The sequence below is a fragment of the Neofelis nebulosa genome, chromosome 2 (assembly GCF_028018385.1).
Source record: "Neofelis nebulosa isolate mNeoNeb1 chromosome 2, mNeoNeb1.pri, whole genome shotgun sequence".
Lineage (NCBI taxonomy): Eukaryota > Metazoa > Chordata > Mammalia > Carnivora > Felidae > Neofelis > Neofelis nebulosa.
The window spans coordinates 119,605,936-119,626,727 of NC_080783.1; the positions used below are offsets into that span (position 1 = coordinate 119,605,936).

The 20,792-nt window shown below is 45.4% G+C and overlaps 1 protein-coding gene across 1 annotated transcript; it reads left to right on the top strand.

The window, feature by feature from the left end:
* Positions 1-1,168: 1,168 nt before the first annotated feature.
* REG4 (regenerating family member 4) lies at positions 1,169-13,869 on the top strand. Its single transcript, XM_058716034.1, has 5 exons — positions 1,169-1,296; positions 4,335-4,432; positions 7,609-7,746; positions 9,445-9,550; positions 13,787-13,869. Exons 1-5 carry the CDS (start codon positions 1,230-1,232, stop codon positions 13,852-13,854), a joined length of 477 nt encoding a protein of 158 aa, XP_058572017.1. The 5' UTR covers positions 1,169-1,229; the 3' UTR covers positions 13,855-13,869.
* Positions 13,870-20,792: the final 6,923 nt, after the last annotated feature.

Sequence of the window (20,792 nt, forward strand, 5' to 3'; positions counted from 1 at the left end):
TGCTTACACTAAAATAAATGCCAGGCAGATGAAAATAAAAGAGGATATGGGCAGATATTTTCATCTTATGTGGATGGTAATGGCCTTTTTTTTTTTTTTTTTTTTTTTTTGCTGACATAAATTCCAAATGCTATGAAGGAAAAGATAAATATGACAGTTTTTGAAATTCTCAGTGTGGCAAGAAACAGAAACGAGAAGATGTACAAACTGGCAAATATTCTTAGTTATATGTGAAAGACAATAAATACACAAGAAAAGCCCTACAAATTCCTGAGAAAAAAGATAGTAATCGAACAGAAAAATGCATAAAGCTCTAAGTCAAAAATTTGCAAAAGAAAATTTTAAAGATAAGCACTCTAGAAAAAGATGTTTAAATTCTTTTTATGTATTTTTAAAATTTTTTAAATTACTAATTTAAGTAATTTAATTACTAATATGTTAAAAATACTAACAAAAACAATGAGGTTTTTCTTTATCAAGCCAAAATCAGCAAGAAAAAATGGACAAATTGGGTGTTCTTCAAAGTTTGGGGGAACAGTACTGTTGTCCGCACACTATTGCCCATTTATTTTCTGAAAACAAAACAAAAAAAAATGTGGTTATCACCTAAGTGTGAAGGAAAGAGGGTTGCCCTAAAGTCAGGAGATCTGGTTATAGCTGTGCGACAATGACCAAATGACTTCATACCCAAAGGCCTCAGGTAGACTCTCACCTGTAAAATGTGGACATTGGACCATATACTCACTTTTAATTCTAACACAGAAAAATTTACTCTTGGGACTGACTTGATTTGATTGAGCTGAATGTATAGAAAGCCCATTACTGCCTCATCTGTGAGAAAGCTTGGCTTAGGCTCCCTCTGCTGATTCCCCAGAGAATAGCAGGAGCAGGCTCTCCACAGTACACTGAGACCAAACGGTCTCCATCCAGACTTTTCAGCCCAGTACAGTTACGTCTCTGGCGCTGGACCAGAGGTCTTGCAGGTGACATAAGTTAACTATTCCCAGTCTCTACGTTTAGCTTGAGATTCCCTTCATTGTATAATCTGGGCTTAGGAAAATATTTTGTTTCCTCCATATGTGATTTGGCATCTAAATTCCTGGGTCTGTCTCACCCAGTGTGTTCAGGCTGCAGGTCTAGGCGAATCCAGGAGCTTCAAAGGAAAACTCACAAGGTCTTTGAAACCCTTGTAATAGAGGCTTCTGAAGCACTTCTGTGGCCAGGAGAAGATGGCCCCCCAAAGAATGTGGCTTCTCCTACTGCTGAGCTGTGTACTCAGCACTGAAGTCCTGGGTGGTGAGTATCCGTCACTCAGCTGGGACTGAGCCCACCCACAGCCTGTGTTCATGCAGCACACTGACAGCCATCCATTCACCACCCCCCCCAAATATTTAGGTGCTACAGGAAGTAGATGTCAAAGACAGGAACGAAAGACAATGTCACATGGTAAAAAAAGTACCAGGACTCGGGTCACCTGGGTGGCTCAGTCGATTAAGCATCCGACTCTTGATTTCAACTCAGATCATGATCTCATGGTTCATGAGTTCGAGCCCCCCATCAGGCTCCATGTTGACAGTGCTGAGCCTGTTTGGGATTCTCTCTCTCTCTCTCTCTCTCTCTCTCTCTGTCTCTCCCCGACTCTCTCTCTCTCAATAAATAATAAACTTTAGGGGAAAAACAAGCACAAGGACTATAGAATCAAACAAATTCTAACCTCACGTGGTTGTGAGCCATAGTTAAATCATCAACTAAATGTAGATAATAACAATAGTTTTGCAAGTTTCTTGTGAAGAGGGAAGGCAATGTGCATCTGACATCTAGTAGTCAATAAGTGAGCGCTATAATTAGAGGTACCCAATGTTTATGCATTGCTTTCCTATTTGAGTATACTGGGAATTCTGGTTGGCAAGGGACTTACAGCCTTGTTGGAGAGATGGCTCCCCCACACATGTAGACCCAGCATCAAGTACAAAGTAACATGTCAATAAAACAAGAATCAATACCCTAGGATCTTCCAGTGGAGAAAGCCAGGAAGAGAACTCATGAGCTGAGAATAAGTATCATGGAGTATCTGAAATGGAAAGAAATGAAACGTGGGCACATCTGGTGTAATGCCTTCGTTCTGTTTATGAGGCCCCAAGAAGGTAGAGACTTGCCCAAGGTCACAAAGCAAGATTACATAATGTTCTGGCGCCTCATCCGGGGTGCTTCTCATAGTCCTGCATGGCCCAGCGAGGGAAACCATGCCTGAGCACGTATATAACCTAACACTACTCCCACTGGGGAGTACCTTGGCCAAGGGGAGAATCAATTGGAAGAAAGCAGGAAGAGAAGCAGAGTTATTTCCGGCATCATGTTGGTGCCCGTGGCTCATGTGTGTGGTCCTTGCCTTAGCCTACCCTGGATGTGTCCTTGTGCTTCAAGGTTCGTTGCCCTCCACCCCATGCTGACTGCCAGCCACCAGTTCTGTCAATCCTTATGGCTGCTCGGGACCGGGGAATTGAGCAGCTTTCTCTGAAACGTGCTAGAATAGGGAAGACTGGGGCGCCTAGGTGACTCAGTCAGCTGAGGGTCCGACTTCGGCTCAGATCATGATCTCGTGGTCTGTGAGTTCGAACCCTGTGTCGGGCTCTGTGCTGACAGCTCAGAGCCTGGAGCCTGCTTCAGATTCTGTGTCTCCCTCTCTCTCTGCCCCTCCCCCACTCACACTCCGTCTCTCTCTCCTTCAAAAATAAATAAACATTAAAAAAAGTAAAAAAAAAAAAAAAAAGAATATGGAAGACAATGAGAGGTGGCCCTCAACTCTCCTGTGGAGGCAACCAACCAGGTGGTTAGCTCCAGGGGCTTGAAATTCACCCAGGCTAAACCTGGGGAGCGAGAAACCAGTCTCCCGACTCTGGGATCTCACCAGCCCTCTCTGGTTTCTCTCCTCTGGAGGAGGTAGAGCCAGAACATACCACCGGTTACTCTACACTCGCTACTCTACTCTTCTACAGATCTTCCTCCCTGTTGTAGAGACTTCCTGGGATTGCTGCATAGGAAGATTCAGCTGGATAGGGCTGCAGAACCAGGTCATGAATGCCCTGCTAGCCAGAGTAGGGAGCTTATCTGAAAGCATAGGAAGTCCCTAGAGATGTTTAGGCAAAGGATGAAATAGATCAGGGCAAGCGAGTGACAGGAGTGTCATTTGAGTGGGGAGAGAGGAAGTGCTTGCTATGTGACAACGACAGACTGCGGAAGTCTCCGAGGAACGGAAAGACCCCTGCGCTCATCTATAGCACTGGAGTGCAGTCACGTGGTCACAAAGCCCGAGCTCGCCAGCCTGGCATTCCCTTCATCACCGAGGCCCTCTGTATTTCCAGCCATTTCCCTGCTTCTTAAACCTTCAGATTCGGTGACGTGGCCCACTCATTAATCAAGTAGCAGGAAGAGCCTGTGCCTCTTGGTCATGGCTTCCTTGTCCAGACCTTGATTCTCCTTTCCCTTTCCACCATGCTTGCCTGGACGATTCCCTCTACTTGAGGCAAACTTAAGTGCTTGCCCTTGTGGTGCACATCTTGCACGTTTCTGCCTCCATCCCTCTGCTCACACACCTCCTTTGCCTAACGTGTCCCCTCGCTATTGACACAACCCAGCTCACCCAGTGTCAAGTTCCATCCAAGTTGCCATCTAACCTGTCCTGTGTCCCCCTGGTCAAAAATACCCACTCCTTCCTTATAATGCCTAAAACTACCAATTTATGCCCTTTGCCCACTCTTGTGCTACCTTGAATTATAGCTGTTTGACCTGACAACCAATGTGAGGATTCTGCCAATTGCTGAGTGTGGCTATTCTAATTGTGCATTTCATAACTGGAGAGATAACCATGGGATGGATGTGGGGTCCCCCTGGGTCTGCTATGAAATCGTCTTAGCTAGGGGCAGCTGGGTGGCTCAGTCAGTTAGGCATCTGACTTCGGCTCAGGTCATGATCTCACGGTTCGTAAGTTCGAGCCCTGTGTCAGGCTCTGGGCTGACAGCTCAGAGCCTGGAGCCTGCTTCAGATTCTGTGTCTCCTTCTCTCTCTGCACCTCCTCCCTCCTCTCAAAAATAAAATAAACATTAAAAAATTTTTAAATCTGATTGTAGCCTTTTCTCCAGTGCACAGTTCCCCTTACAAAGGCCATAGTTCCCTTTGGAGAAAGCTGGGAGAAAGATTACCCGTATAAAGTTTGGGCAGCCCAGCAGGATCCTTCTTCAGGACAGCCAGCCTCCCTTGCATTCTGTAGACTGACGAGTGTGGGAATGGATTGGCTTTGCCATCATCACTTGCAATCGCCTTCTGTGTTTGTGCAGACATCATCATGAGACCCAGCTGTGCTGCTGGATGGTTTTACTACAAGTCCAATTGCTACGGATACTTCCGGAAGCTGAGGACCTGGTCTGAGGCTGAGGTAAGGAATCTGGCCCATGCTAGGACAGGTATCTCTAAAGCCACCTGGAGGTATCTCTAAAGGGGCCATCCAGAGCTGCAGGTCTCATTTGGCTCAGAATTAAGAGTCCTCCCTTGGCATTCTGAGGAGTCACCTGCTGCTCAAGTGCAGAGAATAGCACTGTGTGTTCTCCTCTTCCAGTTCTATAAGCATGGATGGAGCAGGTGCTATCTGCCCAGATCCTAGGTGAGCTGTGAAGACGTAAGAATGGACAAGAAACAGCCATTACCCTCAAGGAGTTCGCTGTCAGTAAGAAAGACAGAAATACACAAATAGAAGGAGAATGAGAAGATAAAGACCTTCCAGAAAGAACAATTGAATAGCTGCACCAGACTTACCAGAAAGAGCAGTGTGTAGGCAGTCCTGGAGCACACCAGTCTTCAGAACCACCTGACAGAAAGTGAAGCAGTCCAGACAAATGGAAGGCTTCATTGTCTACACAACCCAGCAAATGTGCTGGCTTTATCTCCCTGAGGCTTTGTCTAGAAGATACCCAAAGGGCCACCCCACCTCAGAGGAGTGTGGGAGCCAGTGCTGCCATTTCTCTGGGTTGTGGCTGTTTAATTGACATGACTGGTTGGGGAAAATGTGGGGTGATCTGGGCCTAGAACGGCCTCAGAATTCTGTGTATAAATAACTCACCAAGGATGGAGCACCTACCAAGTGATAGCTATTGAGGATACGAAGTCTTCTCTGACCTTAAAAAGTGTGGGGTTAGTGCAAGACTGTGACATTTAAATGGAAAATTCCAATGCAGTGTGAGCATAAGTGACTTTCCCAAGATCACACCCAGAGTAGGTAGCAGAGCAAATCCAGGGAAGTCAGCCCTAATGCAATGCTTCCTGAGCTGATGCGAATGAGAGAGAGAGGGAGGGAGAGAGAGAGAGAGGGAGGGAGAATGTGCTAAATGAAGAAGGGGTTTCTCAGACACTGTTCACTGAAAGGAAAAAAAAAAGCTGGTGGAAAGTAATGGGCCTCTCCTCAATTCTTGAGAAGCAACTTGAAGAAATCTTAAAGGCCACCTGTATTGCCTGTACCCAGACATTCCAAAACTAATTCTGCCCAAAGAGGAAGTTACCTGGGAGGCTTGGGAGTAATACAGACCTGAGTTTGTTTAGTTATTTTTTAAATATAATTTATTGTCAAATTGGCTAACATACAGTGTATACAGTGTGCTCTTGGCTTTGGGAATAGATTCCCATGATTCATCTCTTACATGCAACACCCAGGGCTCATCCCAACAAGTGCCCTCCTCAATGCCCATCACCCATTTTCTCCTCTCCCCAACCCACTCCCCCATCAACCCTCAGTTTGTTCTCTGCATTTAAGAATCTCTTTTGGTTTGCCTCCTTCTCTGTTTGAAACTATTTTTTCCCCTTCCCTCCCCCCATGGTCTTCTGTTAAGTTTCTCAAATTCCACATATGAGTGAAAACTTAGGACACCTGTCTTTCTCTAACTGACTTATTTCACTCAGCATAATACCCTCCAGTTGCATCCACATTGTTGCAAATGGCAAGATTCCATTCTTTCTCATTGCCAAGTAGTATTCCATTATACATATAAACTACACAAAAAATTAAAAATAGAATTATCCTATGACCCAGCAATAGACCTGAGTTTAAATCATGACTCTGCCACTCACTAGTTATAGCCGTACCTCACTCTACCAGTTTTCTTGCTTTAACATGGGGATGTCACTTTTACCCCATGGCCTTGTCAGAAGGATTCATTAAAATAACTTACCAAGAGGGGCGCCTGGGTGGCTCAGTCGGTTAAGCGTCCGACTTCAGCTCAGGTCACGATCTCGCGGTCCGTGAGTTCGAGCCCCGCGTCGGGCTCTGGGCTGATGGCTCAGAGCTTGGAGCCTGCTTCTGATTCTGTGTCTCCCTCTCTCTCTGCCCCTTTCCCGTTCATGCTCTGTCTCTCTCTGTCTCAAAAATAAAATAAACGTTAAAAAAAAAAATAACTTACCAAGAGCTTATTACACATGCTGGGTGTTCATTTGAGGTTCTTAAGGCAAAAACGGTCCAAGATTGGTACAAAGCGTTAGCAGAGTTAATTGCTCCTGAACATAGTGCAGAGAAGGTGCTGGAAAAGGACCCAACAAATAAATACCTTGGCTGCTGCTGCTAGTTGCCAATATTGAGGGCCAATCTTAGTTCTCGAAATTCCTGGTGTGGAGGGGACCATGAGAATGACAGTTTCCAGGTCTGAGTTCCAGGTCCTGTTGTGGCACTACCAGGAGCTTGAACTTGGAGAGAAAATCTCACTGAACCACAGAGACTCTTTGCTCTTTTGTCCCAGGAACCCTTTGTGACTGGGCCTCTCACTAAACGTTGATTGGTAATCTGGCTTCCATGCCTCACAAGTTTGACAGTCAAATGAAGTTATGAAAACATGCCGGTGTTGTGAAATGGTCGGCAAGGGTGAGGAATGCATTAACATCCAACACCAGCCATGTCTAATCACGAGCAAGATACCAAAGGGGGGCACTGAAGTAGCAACTGCAGCCAAAACCATGTTTTCATTACATTAAATTGCATCATGGAGGCAGAACCTGTAATACAACCCCAAAAAAGCGTAAGATAAGTATACTTCTCTAGAAGATGTGGATATATAAAATGTTTGCCTTGTTTATTGGGACAGTATGTTTCCAGTTAGAGAATGGTTATGCCACGTTTCATCCAATCCCTAAAACAAAAGGTGATTATCATTCAGGAATCGAGAAGAAAAATCCAGATTGCCTTCTCTCGATAGCATCTTTGAAAAGCAAGAATTTGGGATCCAAAAAAGACATATAGGGGCGCCTGGGTGGCTCAGTCAGTTAAGCATCTGACTCTGGATTTCAGTTCAGGTCATCATGTCATAGTTCATGAGATTGAGCCCCACGTCTGTCTCTGCGCTGACAGTGTGGAGCCTGTTTGGGATGCTCTCTCCCCTCCCTCTCTGCCCCTTCCCTGCTCCAAACAAACAAACAAACAAACAAAAGACATACAGGAGTAAAACAAGTTTGGGTCTGGTGCTGAGAGTTTTAAAAGTTGCCGCAGAGAAGATAGTTATGTACTTACTAGGGTTCTGGGGTGAGGACTATGTGTTTAAACCTCAGGAGATGATTAGCACAACTTCTTGCCCACAGTACGAGTGTCAGTTGTATGGAAATGGAGCCCACCTGGCATCTCTCCAGAATGCAAAGGAAGCCAACATCGTAGCGAAGTATATAAGTGGCTACCAAAAAACCAAGCCTGTATGGATCGGCCTGCATGACCCACAAAAGGTAACCCCAGACTTGGCCCACACGTGTCCCATTGGGAGAGCCAGATAGATGGTCCCTGCATGGGAAATGGCTTCCAGGCCTACTGACGGAGGCACAGGGAGTGAATCTTTTTCAGTTACTGCCTCCAACCAACAGAGGCCAAAGCCTCAAGGTCTAGGTCTCAGTTCTGGCCCTCAACGGAGGAAATTATTTCAATGGCATCACTTTGTAGAACTTCTATCTAATTAAAGTCCTCCCAAATCTTAGAACACAAAATGACCGGCTTTTCACAGCCTAAAAAAAAGTTATGGGGCTCCGTCAGTTGGGCATCCAACTCTTGACTTCGGCTCAAGTTAGGACCTCATGGTTCCTGAGGAGGAGCCCCACATCAGGCTCTGCACTAACAGCATGGAGCCTGCTTGGGATTCTCCCCCCCACACCCTTCCCCTGCATCTGTTCTCTCTCTCTTTCAAAATAAATAAGTAAACTTTTTTTTTAAGCTGTGTAAGCATATATAGATACATACACATACATGAAAACATACACACACATACACACACATACATCTGTTAGGGGATGTAGCTTAATTAAATTCCCATTAGATCTTGAGTTAAAGTTGGGAACTTTCAGCCAAGCTTTTTCCTAGATGCTATTATTTTTTTTCATGTTACCCATAACTTTTTTTTCACTAGACCTTCATTTTAATCTCCATCAGTACCTCATTGTAAAGAATGGTATGTGAGGTCTTTGGGCTGGTTGCCGAGGTCCCTCTGTGGGAGCTGCAGTTTACAGATTCTTCGTGGGAATCTTCTATAGTTAACCCAAACAAACATAAGGAACACCAGAAAAGAACCCCCAGACTTCCCGTTTCTTGATAAAACTTCGCCATAGATGTTGCAAATAATTTATACAATTAATTACACATTTTTATGTATTTACATTGCTGTCAATCAACTCTCTTCTTCAGAGTTAGGACAAATATTTACATCTATTTATACAATTTTGGGGGTATTTAATTTTCTACATTCATAACTAAAGAAAGTAATTGGCTAATAAAGTCCTTAAAAATGTGTAATGTCTCTAGTTATCAAAGATGCAAATTAAAATAGAAATATAATTTGACTTATCAGATTATCAAACTTTTGCTTTGTCTTAATGAATAATATTTTTAAGGACATAAAGACATTGTCCAGTAGATGGAAAGCAGTTTGGCCATGCATATCAGTACCCTCAAAATATTCACATCCTTTGACCCATTAATTCCACTTCTGGGTTTTTATCCTAAAAAAAATAAGTTTAAGTACAGAAACAGCTTCAGGAACAAAGTAGTTCATAGCGGTATTCTTTATAATCATTGTAAATTAGAAACAACATAAACATCATCAATACCATTAAGGTAAATTATAGTGCACCATGACCATTTAAAAATGTTTTGAAAGCAAGATACACAGTTGAGTATGTATTTTTAAAGACCACCACCTATTTTAGTCCATAAAAAGATCGTGATAAATAAAAATGTTTACACCAGAAGTAAATATGCCAAAATCAATAGTAATGTTTTCCTCTTTAAATGGGGTGACTTTTCTCTTTTTCATTCTGTGCACATCCCTGTGCTTCTTGTGATGAAAGATTTTTACGGGTTCTCAAGGGCCCTGAGAGGACCGCCTGGCTGTGAGCAGGTGCACAGGCTGACTGTCTTCCATCTGTGGTCACTTGCAGAGCCAGAAGTGGCAGTGGATTGATGGGGCCTTCTATTTGTACAGAAAATTGTCGGCCAAGTCCGCACGTGGGAACAAGTACTGCGTGGAGATGAACTCCAGGGAGGGTAAGATCCGCCGCCCCCCCCACCCCCCCCGGCCCCATTTCACACCTGCAGATCTGTTTTCCACAGGATGGTGGCCTTGCCACAGACATTATTTACCAAACCACAGTCATTTGTGATCATTTTACAATCTTTGCCATATCCATAGACCAACTATTCTTAATATCTTCTTTAAAATACACTCACTTTTTTTCTTAAATACACTTACTTTTATTTTTATTTACATTTTATTTATTTATTTTGAGAAAGAGAGAGTGAGAGGGGGAGGGCCAGAGAGAGAGAGAGAGAGAGAGAGAGAGAGAGAAGGAGGGAGGGAATCTTAAGCAGGCTCTGCACTGTCAGCGCAGAGCCCGATGCAGGTCTCGAACCCATGAACCGTGAGATCGTGATCTGAGCTGAAACCAAGAGTTGGACTCTTAATCGACTGAACCTCCCAGGGGCCCCAAATACATTTATTTTTAAATCCTATTGTGTACATATGAAGGGGAAAGATGTCACATTTTGGGAAACCCAGGCTACAGGAAAGAAATACATATAACTTCTTCCTGAATTCCTTCTAGTTTGGGTTCCCCACGAGCCCTGGGAACCTCATCTTTGCCTGCCTCCTGCCCTCTTGTTTGTTTCCCTGAGTTTTGTTCCCAAAATGCAGGGCCCAGAACCTTAGCTCTAGGCTGCACACAATCACTTGAGTCTCCTCATTTTTCTTGTCTTTCATTCCTCGCTTTTTATGCTAATAACTTCCAGTTTTCAACTTTTGTACCAATGACATTTGGGGCTGGATAATTCTTCATTGTGGGAGCTGTCCTGTTCATTGTAGGTTCAGGATATCCTGGTCTTCAATCTTCAGAGGTGGGTAGAACCACTCCCCCACCACAGGTTGTTAAACCCAAAATGTCTCCAAATGTTGCTAAATGTCCCCTGGGGGCAAAATTGCTAGCATTTGAGAACCACGGAGATTAAGTGATGTTGAAAAGTCTTCTGCTGTAAAACAAGAAAACAGAATAGCAAAGAGAAAGAGGCTATTTGATGCCGAAGACAACATCCTAGTGGGTTTAAAAGGCTATCATGGTGTCACCGAGACACCCTTCCTAGGCCGGAAGTGGGCCTGGGAAAGGCCTGGACTGAAGACTCAGGAACATAACGCAGGGTGGCTGTTGTCTGGGGAATAAAGTTTTCATATGCACAAAAAAAGAGTGTGAAAATTTTCCAACAGCAAAAGATGAATGGTAGAAATAAGGTAACAAACTCTGAGGCCAGGTCGAGACCCTTTGCAATAAGAGGGTCTCCTCACGGGCAGAGGAAGGGCTTCCCAATGACTTGTAGAGCCCACAGTTGCTGCTGGGAAAGGCATAGACAGCTCAGATGGAAGGAACACAACCAAGACCAATAGGTAGAAACTGGTAATACGTGGATTTCTATCTAAGGGGGGGGAAAGTTTAACAATTAGCACTATCCAAAACTAGAACGTGCAGGAAGCAGTGAGAACCCCATCACTAGAATTAACCAGGCAAAAGTGGACATTGTAGTTGCAGTACCAAAAGCGTGAGAAGAGGAGCACATGGCACATGAAGGAATCAGTCGAGGAACACGTTTGAAGTATAAATTCCAGGGATCACTTTGGACCTACAGCATCAGAATCTCTAAGGCTGGAGGCCAGACCAGCTTTGGGGAAGCAATGGACTAGACACCTTTCAGAGTCCTTCCTGTGATTCTGAGATTTCAACTGGACCAACTTTTCAAACACAAGTCTTTCCCATCAGTCCGTGTTCACATGGGCAAAATCCCAGGAACGAAGCCACCTGTGTGGGAACTGGAAGCCTGATGTCTTCCTGAGAACTAGCTCTAGGTCTTTCAGACTCTCTTCCTTTTCTGGGTTCACTCAGCCCAGCTCTTAGGTACCAGAATACAGGTACTCAAGCCAGAAAAGCACAAGGAATGAAACAAGGATTAGCAAGAAACTGGTGGAAGGTAGGATTTTAGACAGCCTTCCCTTGGCCCTGTCAGTGTCATTTTCTATTTGTGTAACAGATTTAGCCCCTCCAACTCAGTGGCTGAATTGTTTCCTTCAGACCCAAAAGGTATGGTATTAATGTCCCCAAACACCGCCACACACACGTCCTGTGTGTGGCTAGACCTTTTCCTTTTTTATGTCTATTTAGAAAGACCCTCAGAGGCCATTTTGTCTGGTTGGTTCTTTCACCCCCTCTGACTCCTTTTCTGTACCACGGCAGAACGTGCTTGTGACTCTCTGACAAATTGCCCTTACAGTGCTTTCTGACAACTCTACTGGTCCTCTCTGACACATTTAAAAATGTAGTGCTACAGTTTAAACGGAAACTTCAGGAGCACTTGGGGGGCTCAGTTGGTTAAGCATCCAACGCTTGATTTTGGCTCAGGTCACGATCTCACCATGGTGAGATGGGAGCCCTGAGGCAGGCTCCACGCTGGCAAGGAGCCTGCTTAAGATTCTCTCTCCATCTCCTTCTGCCCCTCCCCTGCATGCATGCTCTCTCTCCCCCTCTTTCTCTCTCCCTGTTTCTCAAAAATAAGTAAACAGAAATTTCATATTCAATGGAGTTGGAGTCAAGACCATGGGCTCTGCCTTTGGAATGCCTGGGATGGGATTCCAGTTCCTTCAGTTAGCTCTGTGACCCTGAGCCGATTTCCTACTTCTCTGTGCCTCAGTTGCCTCTCCACAGAAAGGGAAAACCAAGAGTACTAATCACCGAACACATATATGTGAAGTGCTTATCCCAGTCAGGGTAGACTCATGGTTCTCCGACCTGGAGAGGAGGGGTATGGTCTACACACACCTCTCTGGTGTAGAGGAACGGAGGAGGAGAGTGCAATCAGACTCCTCCCTAGGTTGGTGCCCATGGGGGAGCTGCCTGTGTTCTTGATTATTTGAAGCCTGGAGCCGTGTTCTCCCGGCCCCACACCCTGTCAGTACCTAGAACTCGTCGTCTCCATATCATTACTCTCTGTGGCCCGGCTCTGGTTGCCATGGACATGGGCATGGGCTGGCCCCATCCTCTCTACCTCTGGAGACCCTGAAGGGGAGGTGGCACACCTTCCCCCACTTTGCCTGGCAGTGCCCTCTGTCCCCGGGGCTCTCATCCCACCAACACACACTGGCCCCAGGGCAGGACGCACAGGTCAGAGCCAGGCGGAGAGACGTCTAACGACTCACCACTCTGCTGCCCACACCGCAGGGTGATAAGCGGATCTGTGGACGGCCCTGGTGGGCCCTGTCCACAAAAATACTTCCGTTTCCAAGATCACCTGCTCCTTGCCGTCAGTCCTTCTTTATAATGGGGTGGCCTGTGGGACGTGACTGGCTCAGCAGCTTCCAATTCTTTGAACATCTTAGAGCCTCAGCTGCGGACTTTGGAGAAACCACCTCCGCATCCTTGCAGCCTCCTGTTCCAGACACAAAAGACTCCTGCTTTTACGTCCAGCTCTGTCTTCCCCTCCAAAGTTTCGCTGGCATGGGGCTTCTGCAATTGTGCGTGACGTTTACATTATTTTTCTTTCCGTGAACAAACTTAGTGCTGGTATTTGTCAGAGAAACAGAAGTAATTGGATGTATACGGAGAGAGATAGATTTCTTTTAAAGAACTGACTCACAGGTGCCTGGGTGGCTCGGTCAGTTAAGCATCTGACTTTGGCTCAGGTCATTGATCTCATGGTTCGTGAGTTCCAGCCCCACATCGGGTAAGCTCGAGCCCTGCTTTGAGTGAGCCCCACTTCTCTCCCTCTCTCTCTCTGCCCCTCACTCACTTGCACCCTCTCTCTCAAAAAAAAAAAAAATGGCTTTTGTGATTGTCGGGCCAGCAAAACTGACATGCGCAGGGCAGGCTAGGGACTGTGAGTTCCCACATGCACTGATGTCACAATCCTGAGGCCAGGGCACTTTGGAAGCAGAATTCCTTACTCTTTGGGAAAACTCGGTCTTTTCACTGATTGGATGATTACCTACATTATGGAGGGTAGTCTGTTTCGCTCATTCAATTTTCTCATTACTAGTTTAAATACTAATCACATCCCAAACAAATCACCTCTGCAGCAACACGTAGACTGGTGTTTGACCCAACGCCTGGGTCCACCTCCTAGCCCAGTCCACGCATGAAATTAAGCATGGCAGTGCACTTCCCGGGGTTCCAAGCAAGAGACCCAGGGAACGCTGGTAAGTGCAATACAGAACTGGAGGGATTTGAACGTCTGTTTATTTTCTTGCAGACTTTTTAACTTGGAGGAGCAACGAATGCAGCACGCACCAGCACTTCCTGTGCAAATACCGAGTGTAGAGCACGAATCAAGGCTGTGCTCACCCCACACACGCCCCTGCTCTCCTCCCTCTGTGCATGCTGGCTGCGTCTGATCATTGTCTCAGAGCAAACATGGCAACTGAGGCTGATCGGCCCTGTCACACTCACTCTTTTAGGTTTATTAGCGTCCGAGGCCTCAACACTGTACGACAGTGGCTTCTATGACAATTACAGGAAATGTGGCTTTGGTGTGATCTCGTTTGCATTTCTTAGAAGCACCCCCAGAGAGGAGAGGAAGTGTGGCTGGGCCGCCCACGCAGTTCGGGATGTGTGGATGGCCATCGGCTTCCCCCACGGTGCTGTGCCAACCGGTCAACACAGAGTCTTACGCCAGAACCTGAGAACACCCCCCTGCACCCCTGTGACCTTAGCAGCCCAAGACAGGCTAAGAAGCTGGCTCGGGGAAGGGTGCAGCGAAGGGAGGGGGAGTGAACAGACAGCGCGCTGGCCCTCCTGCCCCCTGCCCCACTTCTTCCTTCCTCCCGCCACACCCTTGTCACTCTTTTGGAAGCCAGAGAGGAAGACATCAGAGATAACGTATTGCTTCCTCTAAGCACGAAAAAGCTTGTTAACCCAAAGGATAAATGTCTTCATGGTGGGAGTCCAGGCAAGATGATCGGCGGATGGAAAAGGGTCATTCTTTGGAAGCTGATAGGTCAGCAAAAAGCAACCACCAACGCCTTCGAGGGTTCTGGGGAGCCACTGTTGGAGAAACAAACAAAGGTATCAGATTCTTTGACCGAGATGGTAAGATAAATCAGGAATGCTAGACAGCTAGGGGCCATGTATGAAAATCATTGGGGCAAGTGCCAGATTCTGTGGTATTTCCTGTAAGAACTAACAGAATGTGAAGGAAACATGGATCACAATATCCCAAAAAGGTAGAGGTTCCCAACGTCTTCTGACTAGAGCCCACGTGGGAGGTAGGCCCACCTACCTCCCTAATTCATTCATACTCTCTGGAGGAAAAGGAGCTCATGATGGCAGAGAAGTAAAGAGAAAATAAAAATCCAAGAAGGGATGAATAACAGATGTGCCAACACAAAACAAAGTAAAATCTAATAGTCATTCTGTAAATACATTAAACATATGTAACAGCTCCAGCTGAAGAGCAACACCAACCTAAAATACTCTTTAAAAAAATTTTTTTTTAATGTTTATTTATTTTTGAGAGAGAGAGAGAGAGAGAGAGAGAGAGAGAGAAGGGGCAGAGAGAAGGAGACACAGAATCCGAAGCAGGCTCCAGGCTCCCAGCTGACAACAATGAGCCCGATGCGGGCCTGGAACTCACAAACTGTGAGATCATGACCTGAGCCAAAGTCAGATGCTCAACCGACTGAGCTTCCCAAGCACCCCCACCTGAAACATGTTTGGTGATGTAGCGAAAACGAAGCACCCTCTCTGAAATTGCTGACATGCCAACAAGCCGCGTGTACGTGTGCACAGCGTGTGCTTCGCGACTTTCGCAAATAAGGATGGGCAGCTGCTTGTCTTATTAGAAGGCTGGTCCTTGGTTAACTTTGGAAAATCAGTGTGTGCTGATTTGTACATATCACATTTTAGTAATCTTTATTCATTGGGTAGATATATCACTACATCATTCAACAAAAGTTTATTGAATGCATGCTATGTACTAAGAACTCATTTCAGGGACTGTGAATTGATCAACGGACAAACCAGATAAATTCCTTGCTGTTAGAGAGCATACCGTTCGGCGGGGGTGAGGAGTGGAGGTAGAAACACAATTAACTAAGTAAATAATGTTGTATGAGAAGGTAACAGGTGCTATGATGGGAATACAAAGCCAGGAAGGGGGGATGGGGAGTGGGCCTGTGTGGACTATGTACGGAATAATTAGCGTGCTTTTGGTCACAACTGACAGCCTGGTTGTCTAAGCAAGACAGAGAATTTATTGGTATATGTTACTCTATGGTCCATGACTAGATTTGGGCTTCAGGCATAGCTTGACCAAGGGCTCAACAAAGTCACCAGCATAGGGTTTTCTCTCTGCATTATTTCTGACCTTTTTTTGCTGAGTATTAACCCCATTATCAAGCCCCATCGAATTGCAAGAATGGCTGTGGCAGTTCCCATCCTTACCTTATGAAAAAAGAGACCCCACAGCCCTCAAACAGAAGCCTCTAACCTAAGCCTCATTGGCCAAGAATCTCTTGACATGGGTTATGTGCTCGTCCTCAACTAATCACTATGGCTAGGAGGGTGGGATGTGGTGATTAATTCCGCAAAGGGATAGCACACGTGACTCCCCTGGAGCTCAAGGGTTAGCCAGCTTCCCCTGAAGGACAGGGCCACTACTGGCAGACACAGTGTCTTTGTGGGAACTGAGAAAGGAAGACACAGCCTCATGGACGCACAGGACAAAAGCAGGTTGGAATTCAGCCTTGACCTGCCCCCTTAGTTGTGTACTTGTGTGCAGTGCACCAGCCACACAACCCTCCTCTGTGGCCCTGACACGTGACACATATGTGCAAGGGGAGTCTCCACCTGGGGGCCGAGGGCCATCCTTTTGGAAACTGTCCAAAGGCTGCATGGCAGGACTTAAGAATCAGGTGTCTGAACTAAGACTGGAAAAGCATCTGATTCAAGAAAGATAACAATCAGGTGGATATTGTTTCCCAAGATGTGCTCAGTGACATAAGACTCCAGCCACAGCCTGTGGTGAATTATTACAGTGGGAAGAACAAAGCGCTTGGAATTAAGCCCCTGGCATCTGACCGATCCTGCCTCAAAATGGCTGTATTAACATGGAGCCTAAAGTCTCTGAGCCTTCACTTTCTTCCTCAGGGATTTGAGGATTAAGTTAGCTAAAATATGTAAAGAGTCTGGAATGAGGTCTGGCCTAAGAGCTTAACAAATGTCATTGTTCTCTGTGAACGTCACATGAGATGTCCTAAGTAGCTGTGCTAAGTAGCTGCTTGCCGCGACACAAACTAGCGCCCTCTGCTGGAGCGTGGGAGGACAGCTGTAGAGGAGAGACCTTGGATTCCAGAAAGTTCTGCCTGGCTGTGGACAAGCACATAGGAGGCAATACAGACACAGGATAGTGAAGGAGGTGCACACCAAGCACTAATTTAAAAATTTAATACACATTTCCATCAGACTTACTATAATAGGTGAAGTCTTTGCATTCACTACATGAATAAAGATAGAGGAGAGTAATCTGAGGGCATTTAGATTAAGCCAGAAACCATTTATTTTAAGGGTAAATATAGGTAGCAATCTTTGTGATCTTGGGTTAGATGTATTAGGACACAAAAAGCAAAAACCAAAAAAGAAAAAAATTGAGAAACTACTTCAAAATATAATCCAAAAGAACAACAAAACAAAATGTGATACAACTATACATCCTCTTGAATGGCTAAAATTAAAAAAAATTTTTTTTTGTAATGTTTATTTATTTTTGAAGGAGACAGAGAGAAAGACCACAAGTGGGGAAGGAGCAGAGAGAGAGGGAGACACAGAATCCGAAGCAGGCTCCAGGCTCGGAGCTGTCAGCACAGAGCCCGACGTGGGGCTCGAACTCATGAACTGTGAGATCATGACCTGAGCCGAAGTTGGAAGCTTAACCGACTGAGTCACCCAGGTGCCCCTAGAATGGCTAAAATTTAAAAGACTGATAATACTGGGGCACCTGGGTGGCTCAGTCGGTTAAGCCTCCTACTTCGGCTCAGGTCATGATCTCACAGTTCATGAGTTTGTAGCCCCGCATCTGGCTCTGTGCTGACAGCTCCGAGCCTGGAGCCTGCTTCGGATTCTGTGTCTCCCTCTCTCTCTGCCCCTCCCCCACTCGTGCTCTGTCTCTCTCTTTCAAAAACAAATAAACATTATAAAAGGAAAAGACTGATAATACCAAGCACTGGTGAGGAGTCACAGCAGCCAGAAGCCTCAAATATACATAGCTACAGGAATGCAAAAGGGTCCCTGTGGAAAACAGTTTGGCAATTTCTTATACAAAGTTAAACAGACTTACCATAGGACCCAAAAGTCCTTTCATGTCCATTTACTTAATAAGAATAATGAGAACACATGTGCACAGAAAGACCTATACACAGTTACTAATTATATTTTATTTTGTGATAGTTTGATTCATAATAGTGCAAAACCAGAAAGAAACCCAAAGGTTTTGACTCACCTACTGGACCTACGGTGAATGGATAAACAAACTGAGGCAGATCCACACAATGGAAAACTGCTCGGTGATAAAGGGGAACCAACTATGGGTACACATAATGGGGACAGATCTCAAAAATTATGTACATACAAGAAGTCAGACACAAAAGACCACATACTGTAAGAATCTACGTATCTGAAACCCTAGAAAAGGCGAAACTACAGTGACAGAGAGCAGAGCAGTGCTGGCCAGCAGCTGCACAATGGGAAGGGGGTTGGCTGCAAAGGACCATGGGAGAATGCTTTGGGGTGATGGAAATGTTCCAGATCGCAGCTGCTGTGGTGGTCACACAACTGTGTACAGTTGTCACCCCAAGACGCTGTGCACCTAAAAAGGGTGAATTTGATGTATGTAAATTACCTCTCAATAAAACTGACCTAAAGTTATAGGAAAACTTTCCCAAAGGGGACAGAAAAGATTCACCCAGAAAGCATTTTCAGTGACTTTCTGCTTCTGGAGAGCAAATACATGTCTCTTTTGAAAAACCTTAAATCTAAACCTATTTAGGGGCATCTGGGTGGTTCAGTCAGTTAAGTGTCCGACTTCGGCTCAGGTCATGATCTTGTGGTTTGAGAGTTCAAACCCCACGTCAGGCTCTGGGCTGACAGCTCCGAGCCTGGAGCCTGCTTCAGATTCTGTGTCTCCCTCTCTTTCTGCCCCTCCCCCTCATGCTCTGTCTCTCTGTCTCTCTTTCTCTCTCTCTTTCAAAAATAAATAAATATTTTTTTAAAACGTTTAAACCTATTTATTTATAAAAACCCTTCACAGGGGCGCCTGGGTGGAGCAGTCGGTTAAGCGTCCGACTTCAGCCAGGTCACGATCTCGCAGTCCGTGAGTTCGAGCCCCGCGTCGGGCTCTGGGCTGATGGCTCAGAGCCTGGAGCCTGCTTCAGATTCTGTGTCTCCCTCTCTCTCTGCCCCTTTCCCGTTCATGCTCTGTCTCTCTCTGTCTCAAAAATAAAATAAACGTTAAAAAAAAAAATAACTTACCAAGAGCTTATTACACATGCTGGGTGTTCATTTGAGGTTCTTAAGGCAAAAACGGTCCAAGATTGGTACAAAGCGTTAGCAGAGTTAATTGCTCCTGAACATAGTGCAGAGAAGGTGCTGGAAAAGGACCCAACAAATAAATACCTTGGCTGCTGCTGCTAGTTGCCAATATTGAGGGCCAATCTTAGTTCTCGAAATTCCTGGTGTGGAGGGGACCATGAGAATGACAGTTTCCAGGTCTGAGTTCCAGGTCCTGTTGTGGCACTACCAGGAGCTTGAACTTGGAGAGAAAATCTCACTGAACCACAGAGACTCTTTGCTCTTTTGTCCCAGGAACCCTTTGTGACTGGGCCTCTCACTAAACGTTGATTGGTAATCTGGCTTCCATGCCTCACAAGTTTGACAGTCAAATGAAGTTATGAAAACATGCCGGTGTTGTGAAATGGTCGGCAAGGGTGAGGAATGCATTAACATCCAACACCAGCCATGTCTAATCACGAGCAAGATACCAAAGGGGGGCACTGAAGTAGCAACTGCAGCCAAAACCATGTTTTCATTACATTAAATTGCATCATGGAGGCAGAACCTGTAATACAACCCCAAAAAAGCGTAAGATAAGTATACTTCTCTAGAAGATGTGGATATATAAAATGTTTGCCTTGTTTATTGGGACAGTATGTTTCCAGTTAGAGAATGCTCTGTCTCTCTCTGTCCCAAAAATTAAAACAAACAAACAAAAAAAAAAAAAAACCAAAAACGTTGAAAAAAAAAAACCCTTCACATTCAGGTTCCTCACCTCAGTCTCCTCTCCCAACCTCATCCCTATGGGAATTATTTATTTCCCTTTCCTCCCTTCCCTTATCACTGCAACTACCTTCTTAATCCAATACCGAGCCATTTAACCACATTATCTGTTAACACTTCAAGGGCCCCAGTAAAGTGAGAGACCAGTGGGTTTAACCACTCCTCCTCCTTTCAGATCAGGACCTCTGTGGGGAATACGCTAGAACCCCTTCTTCCGCTAACTAATGTCCGCATGTACTTCCCACCAAGTGCCCCCACCTCTTCCAATACCTCCACTCCAGTTTTGCTAACTAAGCCTTTTTAAGAAGTCTTTTCCCTCCTAACTGCTAGAGCACAAGGCCTGTCTCTCAGTTTTGTTGCCATTTTAAGTCTTTGGGATTTGGGACACATGTCTCTTTCAAACCTCAGTTTATCTATGAAATGAGGGTCTTCAGTTAAACTCAAGTGCTCAGAGGATCTGGTTAGATATGAGTAAGTGAAGTGGCCTGATGTAAAGCAAGTCGGACTGGGAAACTCGTCAAATGAATTTCTCTCAAAATGCGTGTGAGCCAAACAGAGAGGGTCCACTGGTCTTTGCCCACGGAAGCCAGTAGGCAACCCTGGAATGAACAATCCCTTCCAACTCCAACATTCTCTTTTTGTATTTCTACCTGGATCATATAGTTCCCTGAGTCAGGAGTCGTCTCTAATGTCACCAGGAACTTAACAAAAGTTAACAGTGGGGATAAAATATAGAACACGCATGATGATGAAGGCTCAGATATGTGTCCTACTTGAAGACTGTCATTCTGGGCTATGTTGCAACCAAGAAACAGCGCAGATGTAGCAACAGGTTATAAAAGTACAAGTAAGTTTATGAGCAACACCGAAGTCTTGCCCTGTAGCTCAGTGGCCCCGGGAAGGCAGCTGGAGAGGCAGGTTCAGGGACAAAG